The sequence below is a fragment of the Typopeltis vanoorti genome, chromosome 1 (assembly GCF_054136105.1).
Source record: "Typopeltis vanoorti isolate ZY-2024b chromosome 1, IOZ_Tvanoo_1.0, whole genome shotgun sequence".
In the NCBI taxonomy this organism is placed as follows: Eukaryota; Metazoa; Arthropoda; class Arachnida; order Uropygi; family Thelyphonidae; genus Typopeltis; species Typopeltis vanoorti.
In genome coordinates this window covers 131,481,579-131,507,771 of record NC_143549.1, presented here as the reverse complement: position 1 = coordinate 131,507,771, position 26,193 = coordinate 131,481,579, and the positions used below count along the sequence as shown (strand labels likewise).

The 26,193-nt window shown below is 35.9% G+C and overlaps 1 protein-coding gene across 2 annotated transcripts in view; it reads right to left on the bottom strand.

The window, feature by feature from the left end:
• LOC150110431 (succinate dehydrogenase [ubiquinone] iron-sulfur subunit, mitochondrial-like) overlaps positions 1-26,193 on the bottom strand; it is a 163,487-nt gene that overhangs the window by 91,691 nt on the left and 45,603 nt on the right. For both annotated transcript variants that reach the window (XM_090393764.1, XM_090393756.1), the window contains 2 exons: positions 25,161-25,232; positions 19,889-19,947 (listed from right to left, as the gene is read on the bottom strand). In XM_090393764.1, coding sequence (XP_090249890.1) covers positions 19,889-19,947; positions 25,161-25,232 — 131 coding nt within the window. The remainder of the gene's footprint in view (positions 1-19,888; positions 19,948-25,160; positions 25,233-26,193) is intronic.

Genomic DNA, 26,193 nt, shown 5'->3' with positions numbered 1-26,193 from the left:
GTGAGTATACAAAAAAAGCATGCAGGTAAGTTATGTCTGTATATGAATACTGGAAGTATCAGAAACAAAGGGCTAAAGTCTGTTGCCTTGGTGAATATGTTGGGTCCTCAGACTGTAGACATTAGTGAGACCTGGCTGTCAGAGGCAGATGTACTGAGTAATATCAAGTGCAAAAGGAACAGTGTTTTTAGGAAGGAAGGACAGACAGGAGAGGAGAGTGTGCTGCTAATGATATTAGATGATTGGAGTCCAGTTAAGGTAGAAAGCTTAAAAACTACAATACTAGTAACAATTTTCCATGTGGCAGTGAGTTTGAAGATATCTGGTGTGAGGTGAAGTGTAACATAGTGGGGTGATGTTACAGACTTAGTGAATCAGTTGCTAGTGATGATGATGAAATGTATTACCAAATAAATATGAGGGGGTGTGAAACAAGTAATTATGGGGACTTTAATTATCCAAATACTGATTGGGTAGCAATGAAATCTCATGAGAAGAATGAAACTGAGCTGTTGGGCTGTTGCGAAACAACTTCCTCGAGCAGCATATGACAGAAAAAAACAGGTCAAAGAGTATTAGATCTGGTTATAGTGTCAGAGAGGGGATTTCAGTTAACAATGTGACTGTTCTGACTTCTGTAGTTGATGGTGATCATGCTGTACTGCTTAGAAAGCAGCTAAATTTATGGATGTTCCATTCAGAAAAGGTTATTATGCTGAACTACAAAGCAGAAAACTATGATTAACTAAGGAGAATGCTAAATAGGGACGATATCAGCAGTGCATAGGAAGCATTTAAAAAATACTTAAATGATGCAATATCGGAATGTGTCCCTAGAGTTTGATGAATAAATAGGATAGGAGAGTGAAATAGATGTGCAATCTTATTAAGCAAGAGATTAAGTGGATGGAATATTGTGTGCATAAGAATGATGTTAGTTATGAAAATTATAAGGAGCAAGCTAGAAGAGCATTGTACAAAAAGTTTAGTCTGAGTATGAACTGTCTCTGCAAGCTAAAGACAATCCAAAAGAATTCTAATCATGTTGCAGGTAAAAGAAAGAAAGAATGATATAAAAGAATAACTCTATTGAATGCAGATGGCATCTGGGCAACAGATGTAGAAGAAATTGTTCAACTAATGAGCAACCATTGTGTTAAAAGCCATCAACCTTGGGCAAGGAGAAAGTATTACGTCTGTTGCACAAAGTGAATAAGAATATGGGAATAGGGATTAATGGGACATCAGAATGGATGCTAAAATAGTGTTCAGCTGAACTAGCTATTCTTTGGCCAAGCTATATAATTTAAGTCTCAGAACATAGGAGTGGAAAGAATGTATGATAATCCCATTGCACAGGGGTGGTGCAAAGATTGAGATGTCAAACTATTGACCTATCAGTATCTTTGGACTGGTGGTGAAGATTTTGAAAAGTTGGTAAGAGATTGCATACAGGAATGGATGATGAGAGAATATATTCTTCACAATGAACATGAGTTTACTAAGAAATGGGCATATTTGAGTTAGACAAGGGGGAGCAGAACTTTGCTAAGGCTTTTGACGTGATACAATATATTGCTGTGGCATAAAATAGAGACCATGGATTATAAAATATTAGCATGAATAAGATGATAGCTAACCACTCTGTCAACCAGGCTACTCTGGTTGGCTGAGTGATTAGCGTATCAACTCTCCAGCCAAGAGGCTGTGGGTTCGAATCTTGCCTAGGCATGGATGTTTGTGATTGTCTTGTCTTTCACCTTCATACATTCATTCATACAAGTGAATAAACATGCTCCCAAGATGGACTGGGTGATCATGGAAGTAGTAGACCCAACCCTCTTGCAATAAGAGAAGCCTTCACCCTGTAGTGGGTAGAAAACAAGCTGAACATCATCATTATCAAGATGCTGGCTGACTGACATATAAAAAAGTGATATATGGGGAGTGGGGTATGTGAGTCCATAAGAATTAAGGTAACTAGCGGTTGGTCCATTTGTAATTATTATTATTAACATCTGACCTACATGGAGTCAGAGACTCATCATTGGAGGTACACACTATTGCACACAATGCTCATCCAACTGTGCCTTAAAATGATTCAATGTATCTGCATTCACAATACTCAGGCAATGCATTCTACTCGACAACCACACTCCATGCAAAGAACCTGCTCTTCACTCCTCTGCTTACACCCTCTTTAGTTTCCAACGATGGCCTCTTGTTCTACCCCCTCTCCCATTTTATGAAAAATCTCTTCCATGTCAACCTGATAACAACCGCTGACTAGCTTATATGTCTCAATCACATCCTCTCCCCCACCTCTTCCTCCTATTCACAAGACTTTGTAATTCACATTCTCTCAATCTGTTCTCGTACTCCCAATATCATTAATATACAAATTGACCAAAAATGGTTACAAAAATTGATCCCTGTGGTACACCACCAACGACCTTCCTCTCACGGGATACCGCAACCCCCATACACAACTTTCTGATGCCTATCAGACAGCTAGTTACTGATCCAACTTAGAAGCCTGCTATCCAATCCAGTCCATTTCAATTTATTTAATAGTTTGTCATGCAGGAGCCTATATAAAAGCTTTTGCAAAATCCAAGTATACACCACTGTATGTGCATCTCCCCTGTCCAAGGTATTTGTCACCTTGCTATAGGACATAAATTAGTAAAACATGATCTCCCCTTAATCAAGCCCATGCTTTTCAACCAAATTCTGTATTCTATATCTCACTAATCTCTCTAGTTCCTTCAACTACAACTGCAGATATACAAATTGGCCTATAATCTAAAGCCATAGCCTTATCACCGCTTATGCAGTGGAATAATTTTACCTTCTTTCCACTCATTTGAAACCTGTGCTCTTGTAAGACTCTTATTAAACAAGCATGCCAATGCTACTACCAATTCCCTTAAGATGTGTGGTGATATATCATCAAATCCTATCACCTTATTGACACCAAGGTTATTAATTTCCTCAAATACCTCCTGCTCACTCAAAATTAAGCTATCCACTCCTATATCCTCTATAATTAGGTTTCTCATGATTCAACCCTCATGCTGATGAAACACCCTTATAAATTGATCACTGCATACTTCAACAATGTCTTCTGCAGCTGTTATTACCATTCTACCATTTTCATCCATTAACATCATCTTACCATGACCATTCTTCTTACTACTTGCCACATCTCTAAAAAAAAACTCTCCAAGGATTTTCTTCACCTGATTTGTTAATTTCTGCTCATACTGCTCTTTCATTTTACACCTACCTTATTCAGCCTTTTGGCCTTCAGAATACATTCACAGATTGCTGCTGTTATGTATTTCTTTGTCAGTTCCCAAGCAGCATTTATTTCCATACCACTCAACTTCTCATTCAATGCAATAGCTCCAAGCTGTCTACTAAGCTTGTCATAATCGCCAGCCTTATAATTCCACATATATCCTTTCCTCACAGAAGTCTGCATATAGCTAGCCACAATCCAGGTATTCACTTCGTGATCACTCTCACCAACTGGAGGAAAGTGTGAAACCACACTCACAATTATATCCTCTGATATGATCAGATCTAAAACTCTTGATCCTCATGTGCCCTCCTTTACATGCTACCTGAGATAGTCATCTCTCAAGAAATCCATTTTCCTTATTCCCAAATGAAATTTCTTCATCTCAATCTATACCACATATTAAAATTACCCTTCCTTTGTTCACTAACCCAAGTTGTTTATACATTTCATCACCACACCACCCTCCACATTCCCTGGCCTATAGCAATATCCAACTAAATATGTCTTCCTGTCAGCTTCATGTTACACCACACTGCCTCATAACTAGTGCCACTATTTCTCTCTTTCATGTCTACTTTATGTGGGCTTAATTCCTCTGCTATCATCAGCAGTACCCCCCCCTTTGCTCCCCACAAAATCCAAAATCCCCACATCCCCACAAAAATACTATCCTTTCATTTCTATCCCATTATGATATCATTTTCATTCAACCATATTTCACTTATTCCAATGATTTCATCGTCATCAAATACCTGTACCCTGACATGGTGTACAGGATATGACAGTATGGCAGTATAACATGAAAAATTTACATCATTACAATTTTCCTCCAAATCAATCTGTTTCCTGTCAAGACTCAACATTATCAGATCTTATATTTCTATCTTCTAAGGCACTTTTTGCCATATCAATCCACCTATAACTTGGTTTTCCTCTGTCTTTTTCCTGTCAACCTGGAGAGAACACTTGTTTTGCTAATCTTTCACCTGCCATTCTGTTTAAGTGACCATAGCAGAGATTAGCTCTGCTAACACATTCCTGAATGCTAACAATGTTAAGTTCTTTCCTAGTATCCTCGTTTTTAATATGATATTGCCACTGATGCCATCTGTTCATGCCTCTAATCTTTCTCAGGACTCTCATATCTCAAATGTTTTACTTCTAACCCAGCTCTCAGATCCGTAAGTTAAATTTGGTTTAAACACTGTCTTGTATACAACTAATTTAGTTTCTGACTAATTTCTCTCTTATTCAATTGACTTCCTACGGCATTGTTGATTCTGTTGTCTAAATATTTCATTTACCATATTCACTAAAAACTGTGCCTAAGTAGTTGAAATGTTTTACTTGTTCTATAGGTTCTCCATTCATGATGCAGTTGATATTTTCAATGTGTCTGCCTATTTTTGTTGTCTTTGTCTTGTTACTGCTGATTTTCATACCAAATCTATTACAACAGTTATTCAATTTAGTCAGGGAATCTTGAATACTTGTACTGGATTTATTGAAAAGTATAACATCATCCACATAAAGTAAAGAGCTAAGATTAACATCTCCAATTTTGATATCAGGTTGAATACAGCTTTCCTTCATAATGTGATCCATATAGATAATGAATAATAGAGACGATAATGTACATCCTTGTCTGACACCAGATTTAACATTAAACCATCTTCCGGTACTTCCTTCAACAACTCAAATAAAGACTAAGTATTGCTTGATATAATGCCCCACTGACATCATACAACTGTAGCGTTTTGAATAGCTTCTCTCTTGGCACCTTGTCATATGCCTTTCCCAGATCTACAAAACTTAAATACAGATCTTTGTTAAATTCCCATGATTTCTCAAGAATTTGTCGTAAAGTGAAAATCTGATCCTGAGAGCCTCTATCTGGACTGAATCTAGTTATATATTCTTTACCAAGCTTCCCTTCCACAATCCTTCTCAACCGTTACTCAAGTATACTTGCATAAATCTTACCAGGAACACTCAGTAAGGAAATACCTCAGTAATATTCACATTCAGTTTTATTTCCCTTTTTATACGAGTACTATGGGAGTGCTACTCCAATCATCTTCCAATGATTTTGGGGGCGAATAAACTCAACCACTGAAATCATTTCCGATACTTCTGACATTTGCTAACAAACACAGCAGTTCATTTTTAGGTCTATCACCAGTCCTATCCAAGCCACTGGTTGGTTGTGATTCCCCCAACCATCACAATTGCCCTTGCCCAATCATCTTTATCACAACTTAACACATATATCTGCTGAGTCTCAACTTTCCCATCCACATCACAATATACTCCATCTCCATACACACATTCACTGCTACTTTCAACATCATTCTCTCTGCCCATCCAGGCTTCTCCCATTTTCCTGTTCCTCTTGCATTCCTGTTCTCTCTTCTCTCACACTACCATCGTTTCTGCTGCCAAGTCTTCTGTCTCTTCAATACCACTCTCCAGATCTTTCACTTCATATCTTACTTTTGATCTCTTGCATGCAGCACACACTGTACTTCAATCTAGCAACACTTTCTCTAGTACACTCAACTCCAATGCCAATTAAATGCAATCCTTCTCTCAAACACATGCCATATATTCACAAACTGTACTCCCTTCTCCTCACACAGCTCTGCTAGCATACCATTCATAATTTGGGCTCTCTGTCTCAACTTATCATTGTTGTACCTCAGCAACACACTGACAACCTTTCCCACTACAGTTTTCTTTCACTCTTCTCAATAACCTCCTGATATTCGCCCTTACATACTCCTTATATCGACATCTTTATTATTGACACTGATAAGGATTTAACAGGTGACATACATCTGTTTGTTGATGAGGATGATGCAAAGATAGGCAAGATAATTTGGAATGCAGCTGATATACTGCACTTGCAGAATGATTTAAATAGACTGGAATTGTCAGGATGGCTATCATTTTGATGTTAGTAAATGTAAAATTATGCGCTTCGGTGTAATGAGATATTTAATGTCACATTAAACTTGTGGAATTATGCTAGAAGAAATTGACCATGCTAGGGATCTTGGAATTTATAGTAGGCAGGAAGTTGCAGGTCAAGAGCTATATTGGAAAGATTGGAATACAACTCACGGGATAACTGTGATGCTGAAACGAACCTTGACATGTAAGGATAAGCTAGTCATTTTGCCTCTTTACAAGACCTTGATATGACTTCACTTGGACTACTGTATACAGGTCTGCTCTTCTGGTTTCCATGATGATGCTAAAACTGTGGATAAAATGCAAAAGAGAATGTTAAACATGATTTTAGGATTGAGGAATAGATTATGAGGATAAACTGAGAATTTGTAAATGGCAGACAGGAGAAAGAGGGATGACTGAGACTTTTAAACTACTGAAAGGTTCATACATGATACCAGAATATGGAATTTTTCATTTTATGGAAGGTGAAGAGAGGATGAAAGCACATCCACTGAAGTCAAGAATTAATGCAATAAATTAAAGATGCCAAGAAATTATACTCTAGGTTTAATCCTTTATCCAAGTGTAAACAAACAAAGTTTGTGCCTGAACTATTTTCAGGACTGGTCAACTCGTATAAAGAAGCTAACGACTTCACATCACTTAAATTGGTATCCCATAATGCAAAGCATATTCTGACAGGGAATGGAATCATCAGAGATGCCATCGAAGGAAAAATAGACAGAAAAATACCCAGGGGAAGAGTAAGGAAAACAATGCTAGATGACATGCTGAATGGAGATAGGTACACAACCTTGGAAGAGAAGAACAGAGAGTGGAAGGAAAATTTTTGCTACTAAGAGAAGAACCTGCTCAATTGCAGAAAACTCAAGAAGAGAATGCAAAGCAAGTATCTTTATGGACATGTATAATGCTATGCATTATAGGGTCACTACCCAGACCAGTTTACTTTTGATGAGGTCTCATTATTATGGTATCACCTCTGAGAGCTACACCCAGAGGTGATACCAAGGCTGAAGTAATGCAGAAGTCATATTTCCATATATGAGTAGCCAAAAGGTGTCACACCTTATTAAAATACTCTGGATTAGAGATAGTTGTTAGAAGTTTTTCCACTTGGTTATACTATAAATTAAAGATGCCAAGAAATTAATAATAAGGTATGACACCTTTTGGCTACTCGTATATGGAAGTATGACTTCTGCATTACTTTAACCTTGGTATCACTTCTGTGTCTGGCTCCCACTGATGAGACCTCGATAAAGGTCGAAACCAGTCTGGGTAGTAAGCCTTCTCATAGTGTATAGCATTATACATGTCCGTAGGTATATGCTTTGCATTTTGGGATACAAAGGCAAGTAATGTGAGGTCATTAACTTCTTTATACAAGTTGCCCAGTCCTGAAAATAGTTTAGGCACGAACTTTGTTTGCTTATACTTGAATAAAGGATTAAACCTAGAATATAATTTCTTGGCATCTTTAATTTATAGTATAACCAAGTAGAAAAACTTCCAACAACTATCTCTAATCCAGAGTATTTTAATAATAAGGTGTGATACCTTTTGGCTACTCATATATGGGAATATGATTACTGTAATACTTCTTCCTTGGTATGGTTCTTCCATAGGCACCAATTTAGTGAACCAAGGGCAGTGGTAGACAGGCCAATTCTGCTGTGTACTGCTATTGATATAGTTTTCCTTGTTTGTATGAGTGAACCAAGATATTTGAATTGGTTCACTACAAACATTTAGTGCTGCAAAGGTAAATAGTACAGGGTGACCCATCACTTGTCATGGCTTTGGTTATTGTCAATATTGATTTGTAGTCCATACAGTTTGGGCAGCATTTACAATACTATACAAAATGTTGGTGGCTTCGTCATTGTCATTTGCAAAGATAGCACTGTTGTCAGCAAACATAAAATCAGTTAAAAATTTGTCTTTGCTGTACTAGACTCCAAGTTTACAAGTGAAGGCCTCTCACGTGATAGCATCAACAACAATGTTAAATGGCAATGGTGTGATTACACAGCCCTGTCAGACATCTGTGCCATCAGAAAACTGAATGCTAATTTTTGATATGGACACAGTTGAAGCTGTAAGTTGCTTGGAGTAGGCAAATGATTTTTGGAGGTATGTGTTCAGTTTATAGTGTTGCCCAAAGGGAAGGCCAGTACACGATGTTGAAGACTGAGCAGAACTCAATGAATACAATGACAGTATCGCTTGCCACATCATATGTGTTCTTCTATGAGCTGCCTGAGAATGAATATCGGGTCACACAGTCTGTGCAGAAACCAGCCTCCTCTTCTCTGTTTACTTGTTTGCGATATATCTGTCAACGTTGCTGGATGATGTGCAGGAAGACTTTACTCAAAACTGAGAGTAAACTTATGCCCCTGTAGTTTTTGCAGTCATGGCAATCCTTTCTTTTGAATTGGCAAGATGACAGCCTGCTTCCGTGCATTGGGGATTTGTTCTGAGTGCCAAATCAGCTGCAGGAGCGAGCGTTAGGCTTGTGATAGGGGAGCACCACCATTTTTAAGAATTTCAACTGCAACTTCATTTATGCCTGTAGCTTTACCATTTTTAGGAGCTTTAAAGCTGCAATCACTTCACTCAGTGTAGGTGTAACATCTGAGGCATGATATGCTGGTATAATCGATGGGAAGTGGGTGGGTGCTTGTGGATCTTGAGGTTCACTATGGTTGTACTGTTGTTGAAAATTTGCACTCCTATTTCAGCCTATCTGTGGATGATTGAACATGTCTCATTAGCTCTGCAGATGTTGTTATTGATCACTTTCATTCTGCACACTTAAACATCAAAGTGCTGAATATAGTGTGCAGTATTCCTTTTTCAGCATGGATTCCTCTAGGTTAGCCACTACGGTGTTCCAGTGTGCCTCCCTTTCTACTTTAAGCCATCATTGTACATCTTGGATAAACTGTCTTTAGAGAGAATGGTTGACATGCTCCATGCTCTCTACAGACAGCTCACCTAAGTAGCTAATGTTAGATAGATATGCCATTGACATATCTTACATTAGCTATTCCAAATTTTTGCATTTTGGAACAGCTTTTAGTTAAAACAGTTTCAATCCAAAATAAATACGCTTCATCCCAGGATGCAGTTCAATTCAGAACAAGAAGACACTGATAAGCCTTTTCATCGTTATCAAATTCCTGACATGTTCAAGATGGTGCACAGGATATTTATGATAGTGAAAAGTTACATCATTACTAACTTCCTATCTACAATTTTCCTCCTAATTAATTTGCTATCTGTCAAGGCTACAATATTATCAGATCTTATATTTCTGTCTTCTAATGCACTTTGTACTGTATCAATCCACATACATCTTGGTCTTCCTCTGGATCTTTTTTTTTTTTTTTTTGCCAGCCTGGCAAAGAACACTTGCTTTACTAATCTTTCCTCACTCATTCTATTTACATGATCATACCACTGGAGATGAGATCTGCTAACACATTCCTGAATGCTAACAATGTCAAGTTCTTTAATAATATTCTCATTTTTAATATGATATTGCCACATTGATGCTATCTGTTCATTCCCCTAATCTTTCTAAGAACTCTCATATCTGTGTTCTCCAGTCTGGTCAAGTGTTTTATTTCTAACCCAGCTCTCAGATCCACAAGCTAAAATTGATTTGAATTTGAATTTTACACTATCTTATATACAGCTAATTTAGAGTTTTGACTAATTTCTCTCTTATTCAATATAAATTTATTCATTAGATATGTGAAGAGCCAAAGGCTTCAATTCGGCGACATATAACTTGTTTAAGTTAAGGGATATTACATCCCATATAGTTTCTTAGCCGAATAAGAAACTCAAAGAGTTTCATGCCGAATATAGTAGAAACTATATAAAGTTCGGCGATTCCAAGTGTAAGCAAATACCTGGATACTGCAGCACTGATCCCAAAGGGTAGGGCAAGCTGGGGCAACTCGTGGTAGAAGTGGAGCGAGCTCCGATCACTATTCTTGATATTTGCCCATAATGTGAACGTAGCTCCTAGGAACGGTAATTTTTGTTCACATTATGAGAGAAGGTCACTACCCAGACCGGTTTCGACCTTTATTGAGGTCTCATCAGTGAGTAGCCAGACCTAGTTAATATCAAGTTTGTAGCGAACAGAACTTGTACCCCTTCTACGAGTATTGCGGTGAGGTGCTCTAATAAATTATTAGATATGTGAAGAGCCAAAGGCTTCAATTCGGCGACATATAACTTGTTTAAGTTAAGGGATATTACATCCCATATAGTTTCTTAGCCGAATAAGAAACTCAAAGAGTTTCATGCCGAATATAGTAGAAACTATATAAAGTTCGGCGATTCCAAGTGTAAGCAAATACCTGGATACTGCAGCACTGATCCCAATATAGTTTCTACTATATTCGGCATGAAACTCTTTGAGTTTCTTATTCGGCTAAGAAACTATATGGGATGTAATATCCCTTAACTTAAACAAGTTATATGTCGCCGAATTGAAGCCTTTGGCTCTTCACATATCTAATAATTTATTAGAGCACCTCACGGCAATACTCGTAGAAGGGGTACAAGTTCTGTTCGCTACAAACTTGATATTAACTAGGTCTGGCTACTCACTGATGAGACCTCCCACTGATGAGACAAGTTCCAGATTTAGCGGCCCCGAGAGAAAGCTCCATGTTCCAGTCTTCTTTTGGATTCCAGTTGCCAGTTACCAGATCCCGAGAGAGAGCTCCTATTCCAGTATTGTTTGGTAAGAACCCTTCTAGTTTTTCTTTTGTTGGTTTTTATTTTTTGCGGCCTCGTTCCAATCGGTGCAGGTCCGTTTTAGGGTATTTCCTTTTGGGGACTGAAATTTGCTATTCCGTTGGTAAGGTATTTGCTTTTAAACAATGTCGAAATTCTTGCCAAGAGTTCGTACTCTCGGGATCGAAATTGACCCAAACATCGACAAAGCGACGTTTGTGAGAGCTCTTCTCAAAGTCGTCAAAGCAGAAAGTATTTATGGGCTTACCCCTTACGGGGGGGGTAGATTCCAAGTAGTAACAAACAACATAGAAACAAGAGAAACGCTCCTTAAGGGTGTAGAATGTGAAGGGAAAAAATACCTACCCTTCCTAGTCGGAAGTATTTTAAAATCCATAAAAATTGACAGGTTTCCACTCGAATATCTAGAGAAAGGGGAGGAAATCATTAAAACCATTTTCTCCAAGTGGGGGACTGTCCGAAACGTAACATTCGGACAAGACGCGGATATCCCAGAGTGGAAATCAGGGGAAGTGAGCATTTCAATCGAGATGAAAACCGAGGTCCCAAACTTGATTTTTTTAGGCTCAGCAAGAGTAATAGTCAATTATCCAGGCGTAAGAAAACAATGTTTTCGGTGCACCGCTTTGGGTCACCTTAGCGCTCACTGCCCGAAAAACAACACATGCCGCAACTGCTTATCGACAGAACACACATTGAATCAATGTGAGTCACCGTGCCGTAAATGTGGGAACACATCCCATAAAATAGATATTTGTCCTAATAGGACCCTTGCAGAAAGAGCAGGAGGCTCCATAACACCTGTGGCAGTAGCCATTCCTAAGCTCACAACACAGGACTCTCGAGCTACCGGCCAAACAGTAAACGAACCACACACAACTGAACCAGAAGAGTTTCCAGCCCTCCAACCGCCAGTTACCGCAACGACTACTGGGAGTAACGCAGAAGGGAGAATTAGGATGAAAAAGAAACAGAACACTATGAAATCTTACACCAATGAATCGGAAGGCAACAATAACAGTACAGAAACAGAGGAAATGGAAATCAACACCAGTACAACAAAACGACCCATCACACCGGAAGAAGAAGGAGAAATGAAACGAAATAAACAGGATACAAACACCGGTTCTTCTCACGCCATTACAAAACCGGTAAAAAGAAAAGAACCCCCGATATGAATATTCGAATGTAACAGAACGAATCCTATTCTATCTTAGGAATAAACCCGAGATAAAAAACAAAGTCCACACAGCTGTACAGGAAAAGGGAGACGTGGCTTTGCAATGTGAAGGTGAGCTAGAGAGTCTTAGAATATGGCTCAAGTTTGGGAAAGTCACTTACGACCGAGCGGAATGGAATGAATGCTTGAAGAGAATATGGCAACTTAATGATGAAGAGTCAGTACACGTACTCACAGTGATGGAAAACGTGGTAAAAGACTATGAGGAAGCGGTAAGAGATAGCAGGGCAAATATGACATAAAAAAAAAAAAAAAAGCCCCTTCTAAGTTTCTTGGTTCTGTTTTTGTATGTTCACGCTTAATCCACATAGGAGGGGGCAGACCTGAGAACCCGAGCGGCGAAGGCTTACAGCGAGGCGGTGCAGCTCCTTGCGGGCTGCATCACTCGGGCCAGGCTCTTCCCCCGTTCTTGCAGTACTTTTCTGTTAATTCACCGACTTTTGTTGTTCTCTTTATGCGTGTTCTAGCTCCTTTGTTGTTTCTGTTTTTGTTGTCCTCTTTATGCGTGTTCTAGCTCCTTTGTTGTTTCTGTTTATGTGTGTCCTAGTTCTTTTGATTTTCAATTTATGTGTGTCTTCCTGCATTTGTTTTTTCACTTCTTTCATCGGCCAGACATCTGAAGAGGTGGCTGGCCGGAGAACGCGGAGGAGAACGGATGGAGGGAGATAATGTCGGAGATCTGCTTGGTGCTGGCATTTAAGTCAGGCCAGGTGGATCGACTGAGGCCTCTTTTAACTACCTACTACTATCCACTCTATCTTTCTTCTCCTCTCTCTCTATCAAGCTGACTCTCAGCACAACTTTTTTTTAAATCTAAAGAGGCCAGTGATGAAAGGCATGAACTCCCATTCTACCTCAATAAAGGTCGAAACCGGTCTGGGTAGTGACCTTCTCTCATAATGTGAACAAAAATTACAGTTCCTAGGAGCTACGTTCACATTATGGGCAAATATCAAGAATAGTGATCGGAGCTCGCTCCACTTCTACCACAAGTTGCCCCAGCTTGCACTACCCTTTGGGATCAGTGCTGCAGTATCCAGGTATTTGCTTACGCTTGGAATCGCCGAACTTTATATAGTTTCTACTATATTCGGCATGAAACTCTTTGAGTTTCTTATTCGGCTAAGAAACTATATGGGATGTAATACCCCTTAACTTAAACAAGTTATATGTCGCCGAATTGAAGCCTTTGGCTCTTCACATATCTAATAATTTATTAGAGCACCTCACGGCAATACTCGTAGAAGGGGTACAAGTTCTGTTCGCTACAAACTTGATATTAACTTGGTCTGGCTACTCACTGATGAGACCTCAATAAAGGTCGAAACCGGTCTGGGTAGTGACCTTCTCTCATAATGTGAACAAAAATTACAGTTCCTAGGAGCTACGTTCACATTATGGGCAAATATCAAGAATAGTGATCGGAGCTCGCTCCACTTCTACCACGAGTTGCCCCAGCTTGCACTACCCTTTGGGATCAGTGCTGCAGTATCCAGGTATTTGCTTATGCTTGGAATCGCCAAACTTTATATAGTTTCTACTATATTCGGCATGAAACTCTTTGAGTTTCTTATTCGGCTAAGAAACTATATGGGATGTAATATCCCTTAACTTAAATAAATTTATTCAGTTGACTTCCTATGATACCAGCTTTGCTAATTCTATTGTGTATATTTCCATGTTTAATTTGTCATCTTCACTAAAAATTGTGCCTAGGTAGCTGAAAGTTTCAGTGTTTCTGCCCATTTTCATTGTCTTTGTCATTTTATTATTTCATACCAAATTTATTACAATAATTATTAAATTTAGTCAGGGAATCTTGAAGACTCTTACTGAATTTATTTATAAGTATAACATCATCTGCATAAATTAATCGCCATTTGTTTTGATATCATCTCTATAACGATTATTTCTAATTCCGAGTGTTTATTATTTTATTTACAAAAGGGTTCAAATCTGATTGGTACAATGACTTTTAACTGTTTCTTCTAGAATCAGGAAAATCACTGACTCAAGACCAAATACAAAAAATATACACATTTAATAAAACAAACAATATATACATTAAAATAAAATTACATAAATAACTGAATCCAAGGCCTTCTAAATAAATCTACACTTCAGAGATTTTCTTATCCAAAATATTAAAATCACCCATTCTCTGACTCATTCTATTACTGAATTGTTTAACATATACTTAATATGTCTATCAGACTAAACACCTTGTTCTATTACTGGATTGTTTAACATATACTTAATCACGTATACCAGACTAAACACTTTGTTTTCACAACAACAAAATGTTCGTAGTCAGTTTCTTTGTTAGGGCCTTTTTCCAAAAATATACATTTTCTTCTTCCTTTCCATAGGATCCTTTCTTATCTGACTCACTGAAGTATAAATACTCTTACCTCTTGCAGTTCAGTTTGATGCACAATTTACTAATTTTTGTACAGGAGGAAAAAAGTTTTTTCTACTACTTCAAAAACAACATATCTAAGTTGAGCTAATTCCGTCACCCTTTCCAGTACAAATAACAAACATATCTGGTGTCCTTAAGACAGATGAAACTTTCCGATCAGCGTTTCCTCAAACATTCTTTAGAACATCGACTGCAGTATCTTCTTACTTATTAGTAAGAAGATACTGCAGTATCTTCTTATTAATTACTTGTTGACAGTCTGAACTCCTCCAGTTTAAAGACTCACAGTTTTACTATTCCTTTTCGGAATCTGCTATTAATATACTCCCAACTGTCACATAAAACTAAATAAACTTCATAAGAACAAAATTCCAATTCCTCCGGTCTGCATTCTTAAACTTCCATTAGCTCTCTCTCTCTCTTTTTTTTTTTTACCTTGATACCGAACGCTCTGTCAGCTGTCAATCATACATCAAACTCCTTGGCACAGAGCTTAATGTGTAGCATTGCAAGAATGTCTTTACAAAATACAGCACTTAATAATTTTAAACTACAATACAATTTCTGAAAGAAACACAACTATCCAAATCCAGTAAGTACATAAATTTTTTAAATGCTTTACATTTCATTTTGACAAAATAACATCAATAAAGGGTACATCGCAAGTACTGACAATACGTGCTATGAAACCAACACTAATAATGTACTAACAAACAATTTGTAAAAATATTCAGAATTTTAAATTATGATTATTTTTACGTATCCTTGTCTCACACCTGATTTAACAAACCATATTTCTGCACTTCATTCAATTCTAACTGCTGACTTGCAACTCAAATAAAGACAAAGTATTACTTGATATAATGTCTGATTGGCATCATATAACTAACGTTTTGAATAGCTTTTCCAGATCTATGAAACTTAAATACAGATTCTTGCTATATTCAACTATTTTTGTCTTAAATGAAAATCTGACTGACAAACTTTATTTGGCCTGAATCCAGCTTGTTCTTCATCAATCTTCTCTTAACTGATTCTCAAGTATACATACATAAATCTTACTAGAACACTCAGTAGGGAAATACCTGTAATTCTCATATTCAGTTTTATTTCCCTTTTTATGGATGGGCACGATAAGAGCTCAACTCCAATCATCTGCAATTCGACCCTCTGACCAAGTCTTCTGAATTTTGCAATGCAGCTACTGTAAAACTTTTATACCTCTATTTGAGCATTTCTGGTTGAATTTCATCTACTCCAATTGCCATTCCACATTTCAGGTTTTTGAAGACTTTTTGTATTTCACGGCATGGATATGTAATCCTGACTGCATTCCTGTTGGAAATTTTTACCACCATGCTGACACTGCGTGTTTTGTTTAGTAGTCTGTCAAAGTAATTACTCCAGACATCTAAAATATCTTTATCTTCAGTTTTCATGTCACCTTTATCATCTCTGATTCCCTTTACATTATTCTTTCCTCCATTTCTAAGCTTTTTTTGATAGACTCCAGAATATTTTGCCACCTTCCTGATATTTATTTTCTATGTTCTTACCAAAGTTTTACCATGACTGGTTTAGCTAGTTTTACACATTACTTTGCTTTCTTACATTTTTTTTATATACTTTCTAAGAGCACAAGCTGTCTTATTTTCCAGGAACTTTTGATATGCTCTATTCTTTTCCTTCATTACCTCTTTAACTTCCTGAGCCCACTATGGAGTTCTGATTTTTCTACCCTTGCATACAACTTCACCACATGTCTCTATGGCTGAATTAATCGATGTTTTCTTCAGGGTTTGCCACTGAATCTCCAAGGTTTGGTTCATATTCTCAAACTCTTTCATTTTTTCTTGAATAATGTTTGTGTATTTTAATCGACAGTTCACATCCGAAAGCTGCTCAACTTTGAATCACTTTAAAAGTTTCTTACATACTCTTCTTTTCAATATAAAATTCAATTTCATCCTGCTCAAGAGTAAATGGTGATCACTTCTGATTTCAAATCCTGTGTACACTCTTGTGTGCTGAACCAGTGGGAAAACATTGCTATCAACAATAACATAGTTAATGAGACCTATTCCTTGCATCTACTCTCCATGTGAATTTTCTCAAAATATTTATGCATGTTAGGTAATCATTTCCTAATCTGCTGTTAAATCTCCAACAAAGACCAACTTCTTTATTTTGTCAGCTGCCTTCTCTAATGCTTCAAAAAGTTCCTCCACGTCTACCTTAGTGGAACCTTCTGTGGGAAGGTTCCACTAGGCAAAAATAAGTCTCATTGTCTAATTTCACATTGTGATATATGCCCACATCACTCTTCTTGATAGTGCCTGTCATTAAAGAAGATTATCCTCATATTTAATGTTGAATACTATAACTACTCTTTTCTTTTTTTTGGATCTACAAATTCTTAGTCAACCAGATGGAAAACCCACAATTTTCAGGTTTTCAAAAGAAGCTCATGTTTCCATCACACTACCATGCTATTAAAAAAACTGGGACTATCAAGACCTTAATACATTGTGCTCATTCTTTATGTTTTCAGATGAACTTCTACAGAAAGAATCACAACATATTAAGTCAACTTTATTATAAAATAATTTTAGCAAAGTCTTCATCAAGAAAAGCATTTAGCAGTTACTGATCTCTGCCTCTTCTGCTCAAGAGGAGGATATTGTTCATGTTCCTCTCCCTCACGTGCAAGGAATTTCTGAATGTATAGATAAAATTTTAAAACCTCTGAACATTTTTGATGCCTTTCATTCAGTCAGAAAAATCTCCATTTTTTTCTCACATCTTCTAAAGATAAGATTCCTCATATTGGTTTTCTAGATTTCTTGTAGCTAATCTTTTTATGGACAAACTGAAAGACCTGCTTTTTATGTGTCAAGAAGAACACAAGCTTAAATTAACTGTTGTGAGCATGAAAATTCCCAACTTGCTGAACATCATCATCTCCACCAAGCATAATTCATTGGAATAAGAAAAGATTCCTTCATAAAAGTCTATTTCTTAAGAAATGTTATTATAAAGAAACTTGTGAAACATTGTCCCACTGTCCTAACTTAAATCCAAGTCCCTATCCTCTTTATGACAGATTGCACTTTTTTCAATCTGCTATTCTTTCCTAACTTTTAATTTATAATTACATTTTTTTTTTAAATTTAGGAAAAGACTGACTAATTTTTGTTATCTTCCATTAGCTACTAAGATTGCGCCATTTTTTTTTATTATTCTTTAAATTGCTGTTCAGTTTTTTATACTAAAAGATGATAAAAGTTTTGTATACTAAAAGAAGTGATGAGAATGGGTGAAAATAAGCGGTGAAAATAATGGGTGAAAATACTTCACACGAGTTTTTCCGTTCTCGTATTTTATTTTTAGTGAAGCATTTTACTTGTTCCATAGGTTTCCATTTAGGACAGCTGATATGCTCAATGTTCCTAGTTACATTCATAGTTTGTCTTTTTTTTTATCGCTGATTTTCATACCAAATATTTTATCAGTCACTTGATTGCTGAGGAATTTTGAAGACTTACACTGAATTTATTTAAGATTATAACGCCAATGCCAAAAGTAGAACTGATCAGATTAAACTTGTCAATTCTGATAGTAAGTTTAATGCCACTTTTCTTCATAATATGATCCATATTGGTGATGGATTACAGTGGAGATAGTGTGCATCTGTGTAAGACAAGGATGCACACTATGCAACATCAAACCATCTTCTGCACTACCTCCAATTTTAACAGATGAATTACAACATACATATAGACCATATATTCTCTGTATAATGTCCTGTTTTTGTCATAAGTGTAGAATTTTGAACAGCTTGACATAGGTCTTTTCCAGGTCTACAAAATTTAAACACAGATCCTTAGTTATATTCCCATGATTTCCAAATAATTATTCAAAAAGTGAAAATCTAATCCTATCTCCAATTTGGGCTGAAGCCAGCTAATTCTTTTCTACAAGCCAAGTTTCTTGGCCTCTTCTCAATTATGCTGGCATAAATCTTATCTGGAATACTCAATAGGGAAATTTTTCTGTAATTTTCACATTCATCTTTTACCCCCCTCCCCCCACACACACCCCAATGTTTTTTTTTTTATCCTTTTATTGCCACTGGATACATATGATAGCTCTATTCCACTTATTCTTCTAAGTGTGCATTCTGAATTATGCAGTGTCTACTGTAGAGCTTTTATATGTCAGTATTTGAGCATTTCTGTTCAAATATCATCTAATCCAGCTGTCTTTCCATATTTCATGTTTTTTATGGCTTTTCTACCTCTGGCATTTAAATATAAGGTATGAAAAATTCCTGGAATGCACAAGTAAAAACTGTTCACTAATTGAGAACCCGAATACGGATTGTATCATTTTGTGATGGATTACAGTCGAGATAGTGTGCATCCTTGTCCTACACCTGATGCGACATCAAACCATCTTCTGCACTACCTCCAATTTTAACAGATGAATTACAACATACATACAGACTATATATTCTCTGTATAATGTTCTGTTTATGCCGAATACAAAATGATACATTCTGTATCATTTTGTATTCGGGTTTTCTCAATTAATGAACAGTTATGAAGTCAAAAAAACATCTAATGGAGTATTATCAATTAATCTTTGGTTGATTGTGCTAAACTTTTACACACCATCACCCCTGATGATGTAAGTCTTACTACGAACGAAACTTGTCGGGTTTTTAATTCTTTTATTTTTTATTGTTTAATAAATATGTGGTCTCAATACCGAAAACTTGCTTCAGTTCTATTCAAAGAACAAGAAAACCTTATATAACTATATATTCCTGTCTTGCCTACTAGTAATTAGTACTTTTGACTTCATGAATATTTTCATTGTACTTTTTCTGAAAAGTGATTTTTGCAAATATATGTGCAGGTTAATCCTATTGAAACACATATGTAAAACATCACTTGCCCACCAAAATATTGAGTTTAATCAGCTTATCTTTTGCATATGCCACCTGATTTATATGTCTAGTATGAGTTTTGTTAATTCATATATCAGAAATTATTTAAAATATTAATTAAACACAAACAACTAAATCAAACTACCTTCATGCAGAAAAACACACACACAGACCAAACTAAAATCAACTGTTACAGTATATGCTTACGTATTCAAATCAACCTCATAATTCTGCATACGAGGCTTTTCTTCAGGTTTGTCAGGATCCTGCAAAATAATAAAAAATTTTAGCATGTGTTCATGTGCACTTCTTAAAAATAGAATTTTAAATGTTTTGAATTGTGTATGAGGCATTTGCTATTGTTTTCACAATAGCAAAGGGAGAAAAAAAAATCTGAAAATTTGAGAACAGTTTTTAATATCGCTCCCACTAAATCACTTAAATTGCTTTTTATTTTAAAAATCAGCCTTAGTGCCTAAGGTAGATTTTAAAAATTTTTAAATTTAATTAGTAATTTAAAAATTTTTTTTTCAAATGAACTTCAACTTCAGTTATAGAGGAAATGACAAAAACTATTATTCAAACAGATTATCATAAAGTTTACAAATTCCTAAATTTAATGATTTTGTTGCTGTTATTTTAACAATATTGCTTTCTAGCAGTTGGGGTACTTCTTCCTGTAGTCACTTATTATCAACAAAAACCAGTTTCTGGTTTTCTGTCACTGGTGCAGTTTACAGTATTCATTCATCAGGAAGATGACTCTTTCCACAATGCTGCTGTTGGTAACTCTCATGCATTAAACAATTTTTTTTTACTGACTGGAATGACTTGTCTTCATTCTACTCAGTAGCATCCTGTTCAAGAAATCAGTGGGAAGTCTGGTGATAGAGAAGAACAGCAAAGTGTTTTACATTACAAAGTATCTATTTCATAGAAACAATTACAGCTGGATCTACTGTAGAAAGTGTAGGTTTGACAATTTTTCGCTTCATCGAAAAAAAAACTGTTACTGAAAATAGCAAATGCGATCAATTCCTCTGAAAGGTAACAGAGGTACTCAAGGAATTTTCAAAGTGTAACATGTGCGATTGCCTCATTTACTTCCTTGTATACAAATACAAGGAAGTAAATACAAATACTGATCAATAGCATTCAGCAGCTACAGGTCATTCCAGGGGCTGACACAGCAGATGGAATTTGAAACCAGGAATTTCTTATATTAAATGATATGGTTCAAATGGAGCAGTTTCTTACCCTTATATCTTAAATTTGCCTGGTTGACAAATAAATATTTGTACACGTTTTTTTTCTAAAAAAAAAACAAAAAAAAAACATTATGTGTATCAGTAGTAACTGTTTAAATTTTCAAAAATATTATTGTTGCATTAAATAAAATCAGATAAAAAAATATTTTGATACATTCAAAATTACAAACTATGCATTTCTGAATCCAGTATCTCCTTGATGCTACAACTTTATTTCCTAATATAAAGACTCATTTACAAGCAAAAAAATCAGATAAACCAAATTTAATGAGCCCAATGCAACTATTAATTTCTTAAATAACTACCAACAGAAGGCGGTAATTATGATCACTATTACTGCAACATTATGTCCAAGATTAAATTGTGAAACTAACAGTACCACCAAAGATTAAACGTTAAATGGTGTTTTAGATTGCAAGGTTTAATGAAAGATTAAATTTCCTGTAACTCACTACTTAATTTCAGTAAAATTTACTCTTCCAAAGTGAAGTTGTATATGGGGAGACAAAAATGAATCCCGTAAGTGCATATACAATTTGCTAGATATACTTATTCATGGAATAAGGGTGTTCAATGATTAAAATGGTTAAATTTGCCAAAGACTAGGTCAAATCTTTGGTTTAGTTTCCAATGTTTAGTTTCTTTGCTGATTAATAAATTGGAAATTATTTGATACTTTCTTATCAGTGAAAGAGTATTAATGGGAGGCTTGGATGCATTGGTATATCTTCTTCTTGTTGGATAAACTAATAGCTCAACATAACCATATTGGCTTACTGTTTGTTTGCTGGGAAAGGATGTATTCCTTGGTAGTTATTTTCCCCACCTTTACCAAAAATTCAATTGGTCCTTCCCTTCTCCACACACACGATTTTGTGATGGGTTATAAACTACTTCATAGTAGCATAAATGCACACACATACAGGGTGCCCTGTATTTTTGAAATTTTGCACCCTTTCATTTTGTTCCATATAATGAGCAAAAAAATTAAGTGAAAATTTTAAATTTATTGAATGCTTAGGGATCGCAACGGCATGTCAAAGTTTGCATACTGACATGCATACATGCATGATGAGTGAACTGTATCATGCATGTTTGCAACCCAAACATATTTTAACAAATTTACTCTTGAATTTTCAAGCTGCTTTTTCTCTACACGTATTCATGTAATCAACACAGCATTGCTAAAGTCTTTAGTTATGTTAATTGGCAAGCACATTGGCAAACAGCATTGATACCTAGAAGACAGCAAAATATGGCTTATTGAACAGATGTCAGCCATGATGGCCCACTCAAAACTCCCTTCTACGAAAGAAGTTGTGCCATTTTTTTTTTCATTATAAAATGATAGTTAAATGACAATTAAACAGCAAGGGAGGCAGCACAGATAATTTTTTCACATTTTTGTATTATTATTATTATCATCAAACTTCCATAGAGTCAAAAGTCCCTTCTACATTGTGGGAGGTCCCACTGTCACACACAGTTTATCACACCACGACTTAAATACCTTCACAGTCTCCACAATCAAAACATTAATGTGATTGTGGAGACAGTGTAATGCATTCCAATCACTCACCACTCTCCATGCAAAAACCTGCTCCTCATCCAATCCTTATGCAGCTTCCAGGGATGATCTTGTTCTCTCCCTGCTTTCACCCATTCTATACAAAACCTTCTCCACATTAATCTGGTATAACAGCTTATGTCTCAATTGTATTGAGACATAAGCTGTTAACCGTTAACCTGGTTGGCCAAGTGGTTAGCGTATCTGCTCACCAGCCAAGAGGCTGTGGGTTTAAATCCCAATGTGGGCATGGATGTTTGTGATTGCCTGTGAAAATAGTGGTGGTAGTCGGTAGTAGATAGCATTGGTGTAGATAATGAAAGTAGTTGTAGTTAGTGGATTGAGTGGTTGTAGAGTAGGTGCCCTCTCTCAATGACTCTTTGGACTCCCTAGAGGTGTCATGTAATAATAATATTCCCCCCCCCCTCCTATCTGCAAATTGCATTTTCTCAATCTGTCTTTATACTTAACATTCCAGAGACCAGAAACCACCTTAGTCAATCATCTGGTACTTTTCCAATATGCCATCTTTTTGAAAACAAGGTCACGAAATCTGTGCACAATAATCAATATGTGGCTTGATCAAAGCCTTATACAATGGAACCATAACATCCTTACTTCTACAAGATCTCTCACCTCCTCTACCTTTTTCAAGATATTTTAACTGATTGTGTATTGCATATCCCATCTATGCTTCCCAAATTTCAAAACATTAGTTTGAGTAGAGAATAATGACAGAAGTCTGGTTAGTGTTGGCAATATTATTGAAAGTAATAATGGAAGGAGACAGAAAAACAAAGCAAACCTCATAAAAGAAATAACACAATTATGTGGAATAGTTATTCACAGGATAGAATGATTGCAGAAATGTTGGGTGACTGATAAAGCTAAAAAGAGAAAGAGGTGTGAGGCAAGAAACCAGAATATATAACAGGGAGAAAGAAGTTGGTTGGCCAATAGCAGTTTATTGGCACAAGGACAGTAAAGGGTCATACTGCATCAAACACAAGGTTACAGCAGTAGCTGAGGTAAAAATAAACAATAATAAAAAGATAAATTAATAAATAGCATGTTATGTATAAAAAGCAAATTTTATAAATAATTTAGTTAAGCAAAGCAGTATCTATATATAAATATAATTTATAATTAAATGTGTTTGTATAAATTAATTATTTTTAAAAACTTCATGCAATTTTTCAGTCTAAGATCTGAGTGTATGTGGCTCAGCCAGAGTAGTAAAAAATGCATACCTTTCTTGAGTGAAGTGCTGGCACACCACCAGAACATGACAAATGATGAGATACATGTTGCATTGTTCCCACACAGATGGGTCATCAGACCTCAGTAAATAAGAATGTGTAAGATGACTGTTGCCTAGCATACACAACTTCCAGTCTTCTGTTTTACTGTTGACTTTATTTATTTGTCAATGCTTCCTGCCATGATAATTGCAACTGAGTTATTAGGTTTGATCTTATAAACTGTCTATAGTCTGTATATAGGACTGACAAATAGCACATGGAAGATATATGAGCTGATCTAGTAGCTACATCTGTAGTCTTATTTCCCTTAATCCCAATGTAGTCGAGAATCCAGCACAACTGAATAACCAAATTAACAAACTTCAATTTGACTGACAGTTGTAGAGCTTCACAAAGTACTAGATGTGCACAAAGGAGAGGAGAGAGAGAGTCTGTAAAGAACTCAATGAATATATAATGAAGTATGAATGTACAAATCATTCATATTCTTTGGTAGTGGTTTTATTTAATGTGCACAAGTTGAATGGCCTGAAACTCTGCTGTATAATTACTGCAATCAAATGGGATCTGTGTGGATACAATAAGGTCAAGAAACACAGTAGCACAACCAACTGAAGTCTCAGATTTTGAACTATCAGTAATGATGATTAAGAATTCAGAGAGTGCACTAGTCTGTGAAACAATCTAAGTGTTGCATATGTTTACCATAGTTAATTAGACTCTGATGATGATGGTTAGAAAACCAGAAAATATTAGAAAAGTTTAATAAATAATTTATTTATTTATTAAACTTTTCTAATATTAAGAATTCAGAGAGTGCACTAATCTGTGAAACAATCTAAGTGTTGCATATGTTTACCATAGTTAATTAGGCTCTGATGATGATGGTTAGAAAACCAGAAAAGTTTAATAAATAATTTATTTATTTATTAAACTTATTTATAAACAACTAAACAATTAAAATTAACAATAACACTTTAAAGAACTCAGAGTGAAGTAATATAACAAGTCATATGCCAGCCATGCATGTGACTCACTGCTACAAACTTGTGGGCACCACAAGAATAGATTGTTATTAGTAAATAACTTGCAATGCTGAATTTCCTTTATCACAGCATTATGCTTGTCATGTTTTAGTCAAGACTTTTCAGTAGTTTGCAATCATGAGCGAGAGGTTTTTTTTTTTGTTTTTTTTTTTATTTTTTTTGTTTTTTTTATTGTGTTCACTATAATATTTGATACAGAGTAGTCACCTATATTCAAGTCTAAAAATGTTTTGGGTAACACCACCATATATACAAATTTCAATATCATGTCTCAAACTTCACACTCCTGTAAATAAAATTATGATTTAGTACTATACTTGTGACATTCCAACTTACCCAACGATAAATAGAAAATGTCTTTACACTTGATTTTGGAGCAGTAGCTACTGCTGTTTGAGCTGTTCTGACCTATATAAAAATATACACAGACAAGAATGACTAATTAAATATTTCCAGAAAAGTCATTATGCAAAGCAATATTAAAAACATTTTCTAGTTATGTTCATAAAAGGCTGAAACGTAGGGATTTTTTTTTTTTTTTTTTTTTTTTTTGGTGGCTCCCAGCCATAAGAGGTTTATTTGTGAACCTATAGTACATTCGTACCATGGGCGGGCTAAGGATTTTTTTGTTTCTATTTTTATTGATTTTATATTACTTTTTTGTTACTTTTATTTATCAGATTTGGAAGCCCTGCTCTAGAGACCAAACATGGAACTTTTATCAAAACACTTCTGGCCTCCATTAAAAAAGGGCAATGGTCTCACATCAGACGATGAAATTCATCTTCCATCTAAAGACATTCACAAAGATTCATGCCCATGGTGGAATTTCAAACTGTGACATGTTGGTTGGAGAGCAAATACACTAATCATTCGGCCAACCAGGCTGGTATGCTGGGATCTTACCAGTTAAATACCTAGAATTTATACTGGAAAAAGTACACCTGATTTTCAATTTTTTATTGTATGTCACTGTATATGTTATGTGTGACTTAAATTATCTGAACACTGATTGTGTAACAGAGAAAAACTCACAATTCATCTTCCACCTAAAGATATTCACAAAGATCCATGGCAGGATTCAAATCCGTGACCTGTTGATTGGAAAAAATACACTAGCCACTCAGGTTAAAAGTGTAGCTGATAAGAATTTCACAGGCCTCTTTAAATTTGCACTGATATCACATTTTGGTGTGATGTAAAGATCAGGTACCTTTCCCATCAATCCTATGTCAAGTATTCAGGGCATGATCAGAAAAGCCAGATTTACCATAGTTATTAAATTTAATGTGTCATTTATGTTCCTTTTTTCAGATAGGAATTATGTGTCCTGCTTCACTAATATAGGGCAAATTACAGGTGCAATAAA